At 40.7% G+C, this 14066-nt stretch overlaps 1 protein-coding gene across 1 annotated transcript; it reads left to right on the forward strand.

The window, feature by feature from the left end:
- Positions 1 to 8995: 8995 nt before the first annotated feature.
- LOC122888782 (protein transport protein Sec61 subunit alpha) lies at positions 8996 to 13989 on the forward strand. Its single transcript, XM_044223636.1, has 12 exons — positions 8996 to 9153; positions 10024 to 10091; positions 10205 to 10270; positions 10374 to 10452; positions 10694 to 10825; positions 11002 to 11111; positions 11531 to 11684; positions 11792 to 11952; positions 12073 to 12270; positions 12445 to 12636; positions 12726 to 12802; positions 12918 to 13989. The coding sequence occupies exons 1-12, from the start codon at positions 9147 to 9149 to the stop codon at positions 13102 to 13104; spliced, it is 1431 nt and encodes a 476-aa protein (XP_044079571.1). The 5' UTR covers positions 8996 to 9146; the 3' UTR covers positions 13105 to 13989.
- The last annotated feature ends 77 nt before the right edge of the window (positions 13990 to 14066 follow it).

The following is a 14066-nucleotide window of genomic DNA, read 5'->3' on the forward strand; positions in this document are numbered from 1 at the left end:
AACAGAGAGCACGGGCCATTACCACTTCAGTGTCCTCTCTCTGGAATGTACTGTACCTCTGGCACAGACATCCATCTGACACACCAATTTCCAAATCAATCTGAAATATAAAAGCACACTTTTATATTCAGGATAATAAAGACACATTTTGATGTTTGACATTTGAATTTTAGTGCAAGGTGTACTCACCCACAGCTCGTTTTTTTCTCACATATTGATGATGAGTACATCATATTATGAAGGCTGTGTGCTTGTTTCAGTTAATGCTTAAAATAGGGACCTCCTGCATATTACCATCTGTCATATACTTGCTGGGTTTTGGACGTGAATAGGTTGTTCAATGGGGTCTGACATATGCAGATTCATACTGCCTGTAACAAGTAGCTCTGTTTAAATTAACTAAAGAATAACCAGACAACACATTAATGGGTAATCACAACATTTTTGGAAGATTTTAGTATACTGTATGTATACTAAATATGTATGATTAATCATCTTTGCAGAGAACTTGTGTATTTCCCATACTCTGAGTATATAATTGAGGAAAAATATTTCAGTAGACTGTTCTTATGATCCCAGTGGTCCTGATACTTAACCATAACGTAATATTCCGCACAACAACAGTTTTCTCATTGATCTCATTGGTTGACTGTGAACACATATGCTGTTTATATACTGTATGTCGTTCTCAGAGATCAGAGCCACAGTCAGTCCTGAAGCAGGACAAGCATGTGATGTTTCTGTGCTGTGTGATTTCAGAGGGATAGAAAGATTGTTAGAAGAGACGGAGAAGATAAGCTCTTCCATCTCCACTCCAGGAAGAAGGGAAGGGGGGGGGAGCCAATGTTCCGCAACAGCCTCAGGGTCAGTGGGCTGTTTTTAACCATCAAAAGGATCCCATTATGTCATTGTACTGTGTGTATGCATATGTATATTACACCACATACACACTGTAGACTCACTGTTATTCTATACCATACTGTATGCATTACACTATATGACGCGCGTGAGTGTGTCCTCGTAGCCCATTGCTTTGTGAAGGTTGCCACTGCAAGTGGAGCAGTTGCATAACAGCAGTTAAAATCACTATGGCAACAGCAGCCTCTGCTGGGAACGAAATAGTGTCATCGCTTTTTGGGCCAGGAGTCACACCCCCGTTCGTCAAAATCTTAATGCACTCTTTCACTACTCTGTTCATTCATCAGATCTGCTCCATCAGATCATTAACATTTAGTCAGTCATTGTACATTGTACAAGCTTACATGTGGACATATTAGTGCACACTTTCATTCAAAACACAAAGTCCTATGATTGATGTGTCACCTCCAAAAACAATAATTCCATTAATTTGACTTGTTTGTTCACTCCCATCAGCTCATTTCCTCATCTCTCAGCTCAGTTCACTCATCTGCAACAGACTGAGGATTATCTAATAACTATGCACTGTTACTTATTACACTGTTGAAAAGCAGCTAATCTTTCTACAGCTCTTCTGCATATGGAGGACAGTCCAGACCAAATTTGTCTTTCACTACCACAGCTCCACTTTCCTCTTGGCTATTTGATGTTTATAGGACTTGTCCTCGACTGCCTCTCAAATAGAGATATGTCATGACACACAAACATCAGGAGCAACAGTGCAAAGCTTTTTATTCTTTATTTCTGGGTGTTTGCATTTTTGGTTTGTGTGTCTGTGAGTTTGTGTGTGTCTGCGCAATTGTGTGTGTTTCATAGCTTGTGTAAATCCTTGAATCTATTTTTCATTTTCTCACGCTGTGAATGTTTGCATGAATCCTGATAGATGCTGCATAATTTAAGCCTAGTTTTCTCTTGCATAAACTCGCCCACGTCGTCTCTCTTTTTCATATGCTTATAGACGCACACAACAACAACAACACGTGGCCTTGAATATCACACAGATCTTCCCTTTTTTTAGGGGTCTTTGGTAAAGAAGTGAATTTAGGGAACAGAACCAATCTATGTGGTTTGCAGGCTAACTGTCTGATGACTCCTACATGTGATACCAAGCACCATGTCTCACTGCATCCTCTCACTGCCATCTGAGAATTGCCCCATTGTCCGTCACACAATTTAGCATACAAGCATGCAGTGGATGCTGTTGCCTCAGGCTGTGAAAACAGAGTGGGGGTTGAAACCAGTCAGCACTGTTGTGGCCAAGGTACGTGGTGCTATTCAGTTTTCCTGTTTATAAAAGACAGCACCAATCAGTCATACTTAAACCTCTTTGTGCAATATTTTCATTGAAACACACACACATTTTTTTTTTTTTGAGTGCCTTATCTTTGAAAATCCTGCTGCATGCTGCACTTGTGATAAATTCTTCCTTTAAATCCTCCAGTTTCTACACTTGGTAAAAACACTTGATTTAAAAATGTGTCTATTGAGTAGAACATGACTGCCAGAATGAGTGGTGTACTGCAGTCATAGAGACAATGTTGTACATGGTGTTTATATTTAGTTATGAGGAGGGAAACTGTCAAATTGTAGTAGATTTCACGCCGACATGAAGACAGAAAGCGAGAACTGACTGAATCAAGCCTGTTTTGACCGGTGCTAACACAATGGTGACAAGCTCTGCACAGGCAGTTACATAAACAAGTCAATAATATGAATTAAGAATAAGATGAAAGAATGTAGAAAATGCGGTTCTTCTCTTTCTTATGCAGATTATGCAGAAAAAAATGATTAAGATGATGATGGTTGTGGGGATTAATCTCCTGACCTGCTTAAAAATCTGTATATGATTTGATTAGAGTACAGACACCAATGACATGTGTACGTGCGTGAATGAGTGCACCTACTCATGCAAAGTTGGTTTTCAGGTCAGTTTGGAAGACATTGTAAGGCAGCTGTGCTTTGGTGTGAGCATGGTGGTGTGATAAGAAGACGGATACAGCAAGAATGAATGCTACAGATGAAAGCTTATGCAAACATGTAGTTTGTATTTTAGATTTGTAATCCCTTTCACTTTGACAATTCAATGTTGTAAAAAAAAAACTTCAAGGGGTGTGAATACTTTTTATAGGCACTGTATGTGATTATAACTGTGGTTATCCTGTTATTTATTTGACTTGTCCCACTGCCCAATGAAGTTCCTCACAGAAAATAAAGGAATTTGAATTGAATTGTGACTGACTTTCATTACTTCATCCTGAGCCAAAAGACACTTCCTAAGCTCTAAGGCTCCCTATCATAGGAAAACAAGTTTCCTTCCCTTTTCTATACACATACAGTATGATCAAAGGTGTTTAGTAAAGACATTGTATATACTATTTTTGTACAAAGGATCTATTTTTAAGCTCAGCTCTCATTAGCTGCCCTGATTCTACCACTGAAATCCTTCTAATCAGGCCAACTAATCACAACTCACAAAGACATGAGTTATAAATTTGAAACAAGGCTAAGAGTTTACAGTCTCGCTAGTGAGGCTGTACTTAGTCACAGCGATGCTTTGTGCTAAATGCTAACGTCAGCATATGCTCACAATGACAACATGCATTACATTACATTTGTTAATTAGCATCAAATACATAATACCGCTGAGGCTGATGGGAGTGTGATTAGTTTGCAGGTATTTAGTCAAAGTATTGGACAAGTAGAAATTTTGACCTGATGATGGCGTTAGATGAAAGGTTATAGGATCACCAAAGTTATTACAATTCATCTTTAGAGGAACACGAATGTCTGGCAATGCATTTAGAAGTTTAGTTGTTGAAATATTTCAGTCTGGACCAAAGTGGTGGATTAGCCAACTGACACTGGCATCCTTAAAGCCATGCCGCTAGCATGGCTAAAAACAACCGTAACTCAAAGTCCACTTACTAGCTTTTTGTGGAGCTTGCAGGAGAATCCCACGACCTTCATCAGCGAATTGACTCCATGACAACAGAGCCAGCTGCATTTGCTTACGAAGACTATGAGATGTGGTTGAGAGCTCCTGAAAAAGTATTAAAGTAGCCTATTACATATGTCAGTATTACATTATTTCTGTTACAACACGATGTAACAGAAACCAATGATTATTTATCACTGGAAGATGAAATCATGCCATAACCTCATTCCAATCTAAATCATTCAGCTGATAAAATCCCGACTTTCTCGCTTGATGCTGCTCTCACATATGCACAGGCTGCAGCATCTGCAGTAAAACCATGTTAATACTAACATGACCCACATCTTATGTGTTTTAACCACTAAATAGAATCAAATTGACTGTTTATAAGAACATCATATGGCAACACAGTGCACAGAGGCAGAGAAATAGACGCAGAAGCAAAATTGAGCCAAGATGTAATTAGAGTGTTGCATAACGGTGGCAGTGACGCTGTCGACCAGGCGTCGGGCCTCGAGTTGGCCTGAGGCCCCTGTCATACCCACTGCATGCCGGTCCACTCTGTTAAACTCATTTACACTGACCTTTTAATTACTATAATGAACCATCAGAGGCACAGATTAACACTAAACACACTCTTCATTCAAGCTTACCCATGAAGGTCAAATGAAGGAAAACTTTCTGCCCTCTTGGTCAGTGCATGGGTGTTGGCTTACATTACACTGCCAGGCCTCGATTGGATTAGTTTGGATTACATCAATTTGGGTTTAAGGTTGAAAATTAGATAAATACTGTGAATACATAAAACCATTGTGAAACAGTTTTTAATCATAAGTGACTGTGTCTTTCAAACAGAAGCATCTGCTGTCCACAGTCTGATGTGGTTTCAGTGATAGACAGGTGCCAGACATGGTGTTATAACAAATTTATTATGAAATGAAAATTCAAATATTACAGCCAAGGATTATAACTGAGCTCTCTCTATCCTGCCCTGGGATTCTCTTTACCCACCGATATCTCTGTGCCCTTACTTGTGGACAAGCCTCTATCCTCAGTGGTGGGTTTAAATAGGCCCTTTGTATACATACATGTTTTTACATGCGTGTATGACGTGTGTTGATGCTCATTCCCAGCTGGTGAACAGGACTCATGTAACCCCGAGAACACTGATGGACAGGAATGTGACATGATTATCTGGGAGATAAACACGCACACACAAACACACACATGTATACATGTACACAATCTGTGCATACACAGGTAAGTGCTCACTGCTAATAGATTGGTGTCCACTCACGGACCATGTATTGGGGTTAAACAAGGCCCTGAAAGTGTGCAGAACAAAGATATGTAATTTTGTTTTTGATGAGATGATAGCTTAATGTGCTGTTGACGACACTTTTGCTTTGCCAATTTTTTCATGCCCTTCCATTACCTGCTGATAAAACTGCCCACTGACTAAAACTCACACCCGCAGTGGCACTTCGCTGTTTACATTTACTTATCTCTAGAATTAAGAAAGAAAAAGTCTGACTCATCTGGAACCGACACAAATTAGCTGACTAGCCGTGTACTGGCATCACTCTGTGGGTTCCTGTTCACATATCAGCTTCCCACACCTCAGGCAGACTGTCTGTGTCACTCTGCACAACATCACTGTGTGGAGGAGGCCTATGTGTCTGGTTACGTGTAGGTGAAGATCAGTAGGGTGTGTATTTTTTTCTAAAAATGAGGTCAGAACAAATTTGGTTGGATTTAATGATATGTGATGTATTTTATGACAGCAGCAATATGTGGAGAGAAGTGGCACAAGTTAATTAACACATCAAATGAGCTTGCTTCTGCTTCTTAAATATTCTTTTCTGGAAATAGAGAGTGTGAGATTAAACGCTTATATTTACGCTTTCATTGAGAAAGAAGTCTCTGGCGCTCATAGTAGCCATTTAAAAACTGTACTGTGTGTCAGCCACTAATGGAGAGAAGGTAGTGGTGTCAAAGGAGAGTGTCATTTAGTTTAATTTAAGTTTCAATCATAATTATTCTCTCATTCATCTGTTACCGTTCATGGTTGTCAAAAGAATTATCTCTGTCTCTAAGGCCTTACCAGCTAAGCAGTAAAAATATTTCAACCACAGCTTTGCTTTTTTCTATAAAAGGTTCCTTTAGCCTAGTAAATATGAAGAAACTACTAAATCAAATATTAGCAAGCACAAAATAATTAGTCAATCATTCAATTCAACAATTTTGATAATAAATTCAATGTTTAAGTCATTTTTTAAAGAATAAACTGCCAACATTTTCTGGCTCCAAATTCTTAAATGCTGCTTTTCTTTGATTTATATGATACTAAACTGCATATCTTTGGGTTTTGGACTGCTGGCTGAACAAATCAAGTAATTTAAAGACTTCACTTGGGGGTCTTGGTAATTGTCATGGGCTTTTTTTTCATTTTATTTTTGACATTTTATAGACCAAGAACAATCAATCGAACAGTTGACAAAATGTCAGATTAGTCAATACAGACAATAAACATTAGTTGCAGCTGTAAAAGTATGTCATTTTACTATATGCTGTTAATAAAGGGCCTAAAAATGTCATATATTGTGTTCATCATGCCATGTGTATATTCAGAATCTATAGATTCTGATATGCTTAACAGAACAAACTGTACACTACAGTTTCCCTATGCCACTAATACGCCATGCAAAATGTAGAGTAAGAGTTAGCTAAAGAGGAAATCTTATTACATTTAATTTGAAGGACTTAATGCTGATTCCTGGGTACAGAGTAGGTAATCCAGGATAATTTTGTCTTTGAGCACCGGAGCCTGAAGCACAGCATGTCCTCTTTTGTTAGTCTCTATGTAAATTTAGAATGTAAACAGCGTGGTCCTGGGTCTATTTCCATGGCCCGGGGTTCCTTGTATTGGGCATACACTGATACACTGGTGAGTTTACATAACTGAAGGTTGCAGACAGACACAATGTCCTCCACAGGTACACACAGGAACAGCCTTACTGTGGGGGAAATATTACTAAGCTATCAAAAAATTGGATCAGCATTCATGTTTTATTTGCATGGATTTTTCTTCTGTATAAAAAGATAATAAATATTTGTTTGTGCATTGCCACAGACTATTTACATTGTCTGGCGCTGGGGGACTGATTGCACATGGCATATTAAGCTGTGTTATCTTTTTCAGATCATTAAAGCACTGCAGATTAAGCAAAAATTTTCGGGATTGCTCGGTTTTCATTGAAACACGAGTTTGATTCATTCAGAAATAAATTCCCTCCAACTAATAATAACTTCTGTTTAACTTTTCAAAGCTTAAGTCGGCCACAGTTTCCTTATGACTGACAGGAAAAATTGTACGCTAGATCTTGAATATATCAGGCTATTCAAAACTCTGGGAAAAGCAGAGACTGGAGGAGGGGGGGGTCGGTGTTTGCTTGTCCTCACCTCTGTGTTAGCTCTCAGCTCTGTGGTCATTATGTAACAACATGAACAAATATCTCTTTATCTGGGGGCAGATTAGCAGGCTCCCAACCATCATCCACTACCTGTGTGTGTGTGTGTGTGTGTGTGTGTGTGTGTGTGTGATAGATGACAGTAGGTCCAGGGAGTTTAGACTGATCAGATGTACAGATGGCTGAAAGCTCCACTCGTCGTCATGCTATTGCTTCATTATTATGGGTCAGTGGCTAAGTGTGCCACCAGCACTGTGCAGCCAAAGGTGCTCACCACCATTCAATACCACAATCACTGACCCAGAATGTGACAGCTGTAACGAAGCGATGAAATCTTCTCAATACACACAAACACTTTGATTCAGCCTCTTCTCACTGAATCTACATAATTCAAACTTATTTTGTTTTCCTTGGTTTTCATCTGATAGAATTCCACTTAACATGTATCCACAACAACAAAACCCCCCACCACCACACACACACACACACACACACACACACACACACACACACACACACACACAACAAAGCAAGCCTGGCTAAATATCTCCACTGGAACAACACTGAGCTCTAGTGGTGAGAAACTTCTCAAGAGAAATGACAGCATGAGAAAAAACTGAGATTGCTTCACACATAATTGTATTAGAACTAAAGGCATGATCAACACTAAAAAGTTGGTATCCTTTCACTTTAATTTAAAACTGTACTGCTAAAACTTTTTACAGTAAATATTTGTCATACATACTATGCCAATGTAGTATTCTGCAGCCACACGCACTCTAAGTCATAATAATGGTGTATTTATATAATATGTGACCTACAATCCTGGTGCAACCCTACCTGTTGGCCTTCTCAAGAAAAAGGAAACCTTTTCTTGCTTGCATGTGTGGTGGATGAAGTATTGAGATATTTTACTACCATTTGTGAAAGTAAAAGTCCTGCATTACAAAAAGCACATTAGTATTATCAGCAAAATGTGCTTAAAAGTAAAAGTACTCATGCAGAAAAAATGGCCAGGTGACCTGGTAAACAGCACATACATAAGGACAATGAATGAATATTGCCAGTCTGAATGTGTAGCTGCATTATTCCATAAAACTTGTCAAATAAAAATGAAATGTCTTTACGCTCCTGCCGTGCCCACAGTTGGACAGCTGAGATAAGGATGTTACTGAGAACATCTAATACCCCATATAATTTCTTTAAACGCATGCATGATGAGATCAAACATCTAAGATTAATAATGCAAAAGGCGGAAGACTGCTGGTTACTTTATGACAGTTTTGGATCATCTGTCTTCTGCAAGTTTTCCAGCTTACATTTGCCACTTGTCTTCCTGGCCTGATCCTGTACTCATCCGTTAGCAACACATCCATGGCTCATATGGCCTTTCTCAGAGGGAGGAAGGGGTCAAACATGGTGGAGTGTGTGGCGTGTAGCCTACTGATCAGAGCTACTGATGGGTCTAGAGTAGGGCGCCCTCTGGAGGATGGGAGAGCTCTGTGTTACAGGAGGTTAAATTGTAAATGTTCAAAATTAAAGTCGTGCGTTTTCCGACTTGACGGGATTTGTTTATCAGCTTAAGCAAAGCGTATTCATAGATACGACTGTTAGGGCCTGCAGAGTGCAGCACGATGGCTCCGTGTGCGCGTGTGTGTGTGTGTGTGTGTGTCTCAGAGAAGTGACGTGTGTTAGCGGCTTGTCTGGTGACGTGTCTCTACTGCTCTCCCTTTTCTCGCGGAGCGGCTGGATGGAGCCACACTGACTCCACTGAGCACTCAAACTGGTACCAGGAACACGGCAGGAGTCGGATTAAGGACACCATGGGGAGTACGTGACATTATTCTCTTGTTTACACGTGTCGAGGGTTATCTAAAATACTTGCTGTCTTTTTAATTTCGAACAATAATGGGCATAAAGCGTTCGTCGGAAGCTAATTAGCTAACCTTGGGTAACGTTTGGTTAGGTGGCAAGTTGTAGCTACCTTATAGCGGGAGCTAATTTGATGTTTCTGTTCTAATCAAATGCCGTCTCGCTGGGATTAACTAACGTTAACGTTATGAAGGTTTGTTTCACAGTCAGAGGCCATTTCTAACATCTTGCCAATGCCGTTCAAGTAGGAGTCAAAGCTTCCTGTTTTAAAGTGGTTGCTCACTCGTTTTGTGATTGAACGCTAGTTAGCATCACGCTAGCTGTGTGAAATGTTCATCTCGGATAGTTTACTGTGGAGACAAGTTTAAACTGGTTTCTTCTCGTTTTTTTGCTGTGAGTACGTTGATCGATTTGCAATGCCAAATTGATTAGTCGATTACCAGAAAAGAATTCAGAGACATATATGTTAAATCGCTGGCTGTCAAAGTCAATTTCAGTGATTGACACAGCTGATCAACACCAAGACGAAACATTCAGCAGCGAGGCCGAAAACGGGTTAAAATAACTACACTTTGGATACAAGTTACTCTCAGCCTTGCTCAAGTTTATATGTTTGTATATCCAGATGTTACTAGTAAAATATTCAGCTTGTTGCAGCATTGGCAGCTGGTTAGTGATGACGTAGCATCTAAGTTAACCTGTTAAATAGACCAACAACTCAAGATATGACACAAATATTGCTGATACTGCGAGGAGAGCTGCTGATCTTAGGTGTGGTATTAATGCAATCTTACATCTGTCTTTTAACCTGCTAATCTCTTTCTGCAGTTAAATTTTTGGAGGTCATCAAGCCGTTCTGTGCGGTCTTGCCAGAAATTCAGAAGCCAGAAAGAAAGGTATGCTTAGGTCTTTTAACATACAGTATTAAGTTCCATCATTTATGCACTGTGCGTATATGAATTGATATGAATGACATCTGCTTTTTTTTTTTTTTTGTTTTTAATCACAGATTCAATTTAGAGAAAAAGTACTATGGACCGCCATCACACTATTCATCTTTCTGGTGTGCTGCCAGGTTAGTATTTGTTGCTGACAAACCTTAATGACAACCAGCCTACTGCTTCTGTTATCGGTGGTAGTGGTTTGTGACGCTGTTTTATGTCTGCTTCTCGATTCAGATTCCTCTCTTTGGCATCATGTCTTCAGATTCAGCAGATCCGTTCTACTGGATGAGAGTAATCCTGGCTTCCAACAGAGGTGCTTGAGTTGTATATGTTAAACAGGTTTAATCACAGAGTTCTTTTCTAGCCTGTTCAGCTCTAACAAGGAGAAATTATCTAATCCCAGTGTTGTTATCAGGCCTGACATTATCCCATCATCACGTGATAAATCAAAGGTCAACAATCGTAGGCCCTTATGCATTGTTTCAGGTACGGCTGCTATTGTTGCACTAACTGAGTCTTACGGTGACGCTAACGCTGTTCACTTTGTCCTCCAGGTACTCTGATGGAGCTGGGCATCTCACCCATTGTCACCTCAGGCCTCATCATGCAGCTGCTGGCTGGTGCAAAGATCATTGAGGTGGGAGACACTCCCAAGGACAGAGCCCTCTTCAACGGAGCTCAGAAATGTAGGTCTACTTCTCACTACATTTGCTATTTTTAGAACTTTTGCCTTTTGAAGCCGTGAAGATATTGTATTTGAAGATGGCAGACACACAACACTGTTCAGTAACATCAGTAGTAGCTGTTCCTGCAAGATTGCCAGTTGCAAATCTGTTTTTTTTCCTTTTCTGTCTTTTTGCAGTGTTTGGAATGATCATCACCATTGGACAGGCCATTGTATATGTTATGACTGGCATGTATGGAGACCCTTCAGAGATGGGTGCTGGGATATGCTTGCTCATCATCATCCAGGTTAATGAAAACTCTCACTGCTGCTCTCTAGTCTAAACTTTGGAGATGTGTGTAGCTGGAAACAGTGTCTTGATCCTACCTGCTAAAATGACATTTGTCAGCCAAAATATTAATTCATGTTCTTTATAGTAGTATATAATCCAACCTCGTTTTAATGGTGTGTCACGTATAGAGTCAGGAGGCATTGAATATAAAAAAATGTTAGCTCTTGTGCAATATATGTTTTACTTCATATTTTCTTTTTTGTGGCAAGCAGACATATTAAGATGCAATTGTAATCCTCTCCCTTCGTGGGATAGGCAGAAATCAGTAAATTCAAACCCTGACCGGTTCATTGTGACTGTCCATAATGTTTTGTTGAACAGCTGGTTGTTTGCCTGAATTGGCTCAATATAAACCTCCTGCCTGTTTTTCTTCAGCTCTTTGTTGCCGGTCTGATAGTCTTGCTGCTGGATGAGCTGCTCCAGAAGGGCTATGGTCTGGGCTCGGGTATCTCTCTCTTCATTGCAACCAACATCTGTGAGACGATCGTCTGGAAGGCCTTCAGCCCCACCACTGTCAACACCGGCAGAGGTATGGGTACTGGGAACGAACGTATTTTAAAGCTGAGTGATGATAAAGGAGATACATCTTCATCTGTATTATAGTGGCTAACCCTGTGACTCCTGCTGTTTATCCAGGTACTGAGTTTGAGGGAGCCATCATTGCTCTCTTTCATCTTCTGGCCACCCGCACGGACAAGGTGCGCGCCCTGAGAGAGGCCTTCTACAGGCAAAACCTGCCTAACCTCATGAACCTCATCGCCACTGTCTTTGTGTTCGCAGTGGTCATATACTTCCAGGTGAGCTGGTGACACCAACTAAATACAGTCCAGTGTCTTACCAGCTTTTAAAGGAATTTGGACTGCAGGCTTAGAAACTAATATCAGCTTACTGATTGGCACACTTTGTTACCTCACCAGGGCTTCAGGGTGGACCTTCCCATCAAGTCAGCACGCTACCGTGGTCAATACAACACCTACCCCATCAAACTGTTCTACACCTCCAACATCCCCATCATCCTGCAGTCTGCCCTGGTCTCCAATCTCTACGTAATTTCTCAGATGCTCTCCACACGTTTCAGCGGCAACTTCCTCGTCAACCTCCTGGGAACCTGGTCTGTAAGTATACGATGGCTGCTTCGCCTCCAACACATCTATTCTTAGTCTTTGCAACTAGGAGATTGTATTAAGGAGTTATTTTCATAAAGAGGGTACAGGTCAGGTTCCATCTCTCTTGTGTTCTTGTTAGTAATGGACATGCAGCGTCTTACTAACAAAATCTTTTTTGTTTAGGACGCCACGAGTGGTGGACCAGCTCGGGCCTACCCAGTGGGTGGTCTCTGCTACTACCTTTCTCCTCCAGAGTCATTTGGTTCTGTTCTGGATGACCCAGTTCACGCTGTTATCTACATTGTCTTCATGCTCGGCTCCTGCGCCTTCTTCTCCAAGACCTGGATTGAGGTCTCCGGATCCTCTGCCAAAGATGTAAGTCTGTGTTTGTACAAGCATTTGCAACTTGCTTTGTGTCAGTCCTGCGTGAAATGAACTTGCGTATATCACTTTGTGTGTCTCAGGTGGCGAAACAGCTGAAGGAGCAGCAGATGGTGATGAGGGGACACAGAGAGACCTCTATGGTGCATGAGCTTAACAGGTACAAAGCAACCTTGCAAACAGAGTCTTGGGTTTCATGTTTGTTACTTGCAGGATATGGAAAGTTGTCCTCCTATAGAATATTTATGTATTTCTAATTGCTTTATTATTCACAGGTACATCCCCACAGCTGCTGCCTTTGGTGGCCTCTGCATAGGAGGGCTGTCTGTCATGGCTGACTTCCTGGGTGCTATTGGCTCGGGTACAGGAATCCTCCTGGCTGTAACCATCATCTACCAGTACTTTGAAATCTTTGTGAAGGAGCAGAGTGAAATGGGCAGCATGGGAGCACTGCTCTTCTAGAAAATACCAACCTTCTGACACACATCAGACACAAAGCATCCGCCCCCCATCATTTTTTTTTTTAATTTTGCATTTTTTGCAATTCGCACAATCAGTGCATTTTGCAGCTGGGATAGATCATTTTTCTCCGTCACCTTTGTTTTCCACCATACCTCTCTAGCATGTCAATGCTGAGAAAACGGTTTCGGTTACTCCCAGGGTAGAGCATAGTATTGTGTCTCTTCAGTCCTCTTACTCCAGTAGCTATTACCCATCTCTCTGCAGGCTGCCTAAGTCCCCACTGACTGTCTTATCAGCTGAAGAATGCCTAAAAGCACAAAAGTGTGAGGTGCTGTCTTTGACTTCCCTCAGGCATTGTTCATTGCAGCATGTTCAAGGAACACTAAGACAGCGACAACATGTTAGTGCTTATTTCAAGCTGAAAGCACTGTGCCTGGACAATTCGGGGGGGGGAGTTGAAAGAAAGCCATGTCATGTTCATCACAGGTAGCAATCATGCTTGAGGTTTCTTGGGGCCTATAGTAGGATGTGAAAAGTATAAATAAAATATGCTTGTACTCCTGATAAGGTTTCTGGTAATCTCAGATAAGCTGTTGGTGGATTTTATTTACCTTTTTATTTTGATATTTTAAATGATGGACTATGTTTATATTCACTCTCGTCTTATGTAGGGCACAGTGTTTGTCCTGTCTGGGTCCTCAAAGGAAACTGTTTGTCTGTGTCATGCTCTTTTATTCCCAGACTGAATCGCTGCACAATACTGCCGAGATGGTCGGGAGGAGGGTGGGTTTGATAGGGACGAAAAGGGGTTTCATTTTGGTTTTTACTTTATGTAACAGACATAATTGTGTTATTAAAAAAAAACAGGATTTTTTTTCCAACGGACTTGTTGTGTTTTGATTCCTCTTGTCTCATTGTTGTGCTTTGTCCTGGCATGTTCTGTGACAACTACAGTATACTAT

This window comes from Siniperca chuatsi, linkage group LG2 (assembly GCF_020085105.1).
Source record: "Siniperca chuatsi isolate FFG_IHB_CAS linkage group LG2, ASM2008510v1, whole genome shotgun sequence".
NCBI lineage: Eukaryota > Metazoa > Chordata > Actinopteri > Centrarchiformes > Sinipercidae > Siniperca > Siniperca chuatsi.

Excerpts from the sequence above, each read along its gene's own strand:
- LOC122888782 (XM_044223636.1), top strand. Across the intron at positions 10,826-11,001 it reads CTTCAACGGAGCTCAGAAAT|TGTTTGGAATGATCATCACC; the intron begins GTAGGTCTACTT and ends GTCTTTTTGCAG. Across the intron at positions 12,803-12,917 it reads ATGGTGCATGAGCTTAACAG|GTACATCCCCACAGCTGCTG; the intron begins GTACAAAGCAAC and ends TATTATTCACAG.